This window comes from Bison bison, unplaced genomic scaffold (genome assembly GCF_000754665.1).
Source record: "Bison bison bison isolate TAMUID 2011002044 unplaced genomic scaffold, Bison_UMD1.0 scf7180017864317, whole genome shotgun sequence".
NCBI lineage: Eukaryota > Metazoa > Chordata > Mammalia > Artiodactyla > Bovidae > Bison > Bison bison.
Window position 1 is genome coordinate 3094396 of NW_011494889.1, and position 2278 is coordinate 3096673.

The following is a 2278-nucleotide window of genomic DNA, read 5'->3' on the forward strand; positions in this document are numbered from 1 at the left end:
AGTGATGCCATCCAGCCATCTCATCCTCTGTCGTCCCCTTCTCCTCCTGCCCCCAATCCCTCCCATCATCAGAGTCTTTTCCAATGAGTCAACTCTTCGCATGAGGTGGCCAAAGTACTGGAGTTTCAGCTTTAGCATCAGTCCTTCCAAAGAAATCCCAGGGCTGATCTCCTTCAGAATGGACTGGTTGGTTCTCCTTGCAGTCCAAGGGACTCTCAAGAGTCTTCTCCAACACCACAGTTCAAAAGCATCAATTCTTCGGTGCTCAGCCTTCTTCACAGTCCAACTCTCACATCCATACATGACCACAGGAAAAACCATAGCCTTGACTAGACGGACCTTTGTTGGCAAAGTAATGTCTCTGCTTTTGAATATGCTATCTAGGTTGGTCATAACTTTCCTTCCAAGGAGTAAGCGTCTGAAGTGGAATTACTACTCTACAATAAAAGGAAATGAACTTTTGATATATACAACAACATGAATGAATCCTAAAATAATTATGCTGAGTGAAAGAAGTCAGACAAAAAACAATAGATACTGTATGATTCCATTTATATAATATTCTAGAAAATGCCAGCTAGTCTATAGTTTCAGAAAGTGGTTTCCATAGGAATCATTGGTTTCCATAGGGAATCACTGGTTTCCATAGGAATAGGATTAAGTCAGTTGGGAGGAAGGTATTACAACAGGGTGTAAGAAACCCTTTCAAGGTAATCAATATGCTTATTATCTTGATTTTGGTGATTGTTTCACAGGTATAAGCATATCTGAGAACATCAAGTTGTACACTTTAAATATATGTGGTTTATTGTATTCCATTATACCTTAATAAAGCTGTTGAAATATAGATTTGTTTTAAAAGAAAGAAATATAGAAGTTAATCTCAGAAGAGAAATATAAATGAGTTACAAGTGGTTCCTTCTGAGAAGCCACAGTTAGGGGATAGACCAGTCTACTGATTTTTCAACATTGTGTTATTAATTGATTTTCAACCATTTTTCTATTATTTAGTACTATACTAGCTGAAAAAAGATGTCTTATTCACACAGTAGAATTTCCTGAAGTTAAAATAATGAAGAAAACTTAAAAGTATTGGCATAAAAACTCTCTAAAAGACACTATTAGGTTAAAACATAAAGCAATTTACAAAACAGTGTGCATAATATGGTTACACTTACATAAACTGTTAGAGATATTATATGTACATACACATTTGTACAAAAATGTTTAAAGAAAGGAATGAAAAACTATGCCTACCAAAAATATCTGAATATTGTACAATAAGACAATTGGATGAATAAGACATTTTAACCTCTCCCCAAACTAAATATAATTCAATTTACATTAATTTATGTGACCCTCTAGCCACCTGATGTGAAGAACTGACTCATTTGAGAAGACCCTGATGCTGGGAAAGATTGAAGGTGGGAAGAGAAGGGGATGACAGAGGATAAGATGGTTGAATGGCATCACTGACTCAATGGACATGAGTTTGAGTAAACTCTAGGAGTTGGTGATAGACAGGGAGGCCTGGCGTGCTGCAGTCCATGGGGTCGAAAAGAGTCAGACATGACTGAGTGACTGAACTAAACTGAACTGAATGTGACCCTCTATTATAATTACTTTTTTTATGTCAGTGACTGATAGTCACCTTTGGTTTGTTTCTATCACATTACTCATAAGTAATTTTATGCATTTAGATGTGTATGTATGTGCATTTTTATTATTGTAGGATCTTGTAGATGAATGGGATCAAAACTTGGCTCTCTTCTCATACACTCTTGAGGAATGGATGAATTGCCAAAGAAATTGGCTTTATCTTGAACCAATCTTTCATTCTGCAGAAATACAAAGGTAAAAAACTTAAACTATGTCATGTACAGGTAAAAAAATGTAGTAATTTATTTCCTGTAATTTTTGAGAAATAATTTCCTCACAATCGAGTATTACTCAGCCATTAAAAAGAATACATTTGAATCAGTTCTAATGAGGTGGATGAAACTGGAGCCTATTATACAGAGTGAAGTAAGCCAGAAAGAAAAACACCAGTACAGTATACTAACACATATACATGGAATTTAGAAAGATGGTAATGATAACCCTGTATGTGAGACAGCAAACGAGACACAGATGTATAGAACAGTCTTTTGGACTCTGTGGGAGAGGGAAAGGGTGGAATAATTTGGGAGAATGGCATTGAAACATATATAATATCATATATGAAACGAATCGCCAGTCCAGGTTTGATGCAGGATACAGGATGCTTGGGGCTGGGGCA

General features: G+C 36.1%; 1 protein-coding gene across 1 annotated transcript in view; it reads left to right on the plus strand.

Annotated features, from left to right (window-relative positions):
• The window catches only part of DNAH14 (dynein, axonemal, heavy chain 14), a 376195-nt gene that overhangs the window by 138853 nt on the left and 235064 nt on the right, over window positions 1–2278 (plus strand). The window contains exon 21 of the mRNA XM_010852937.1: window positions 1733–1854. Coding sequence (XP_010851239.1) covers window positions 1733–1854 — 122 coding nt within the window. The remainder of the gene's footprint in view (window positions 1–1732; window positions 1855–2278) is intronic.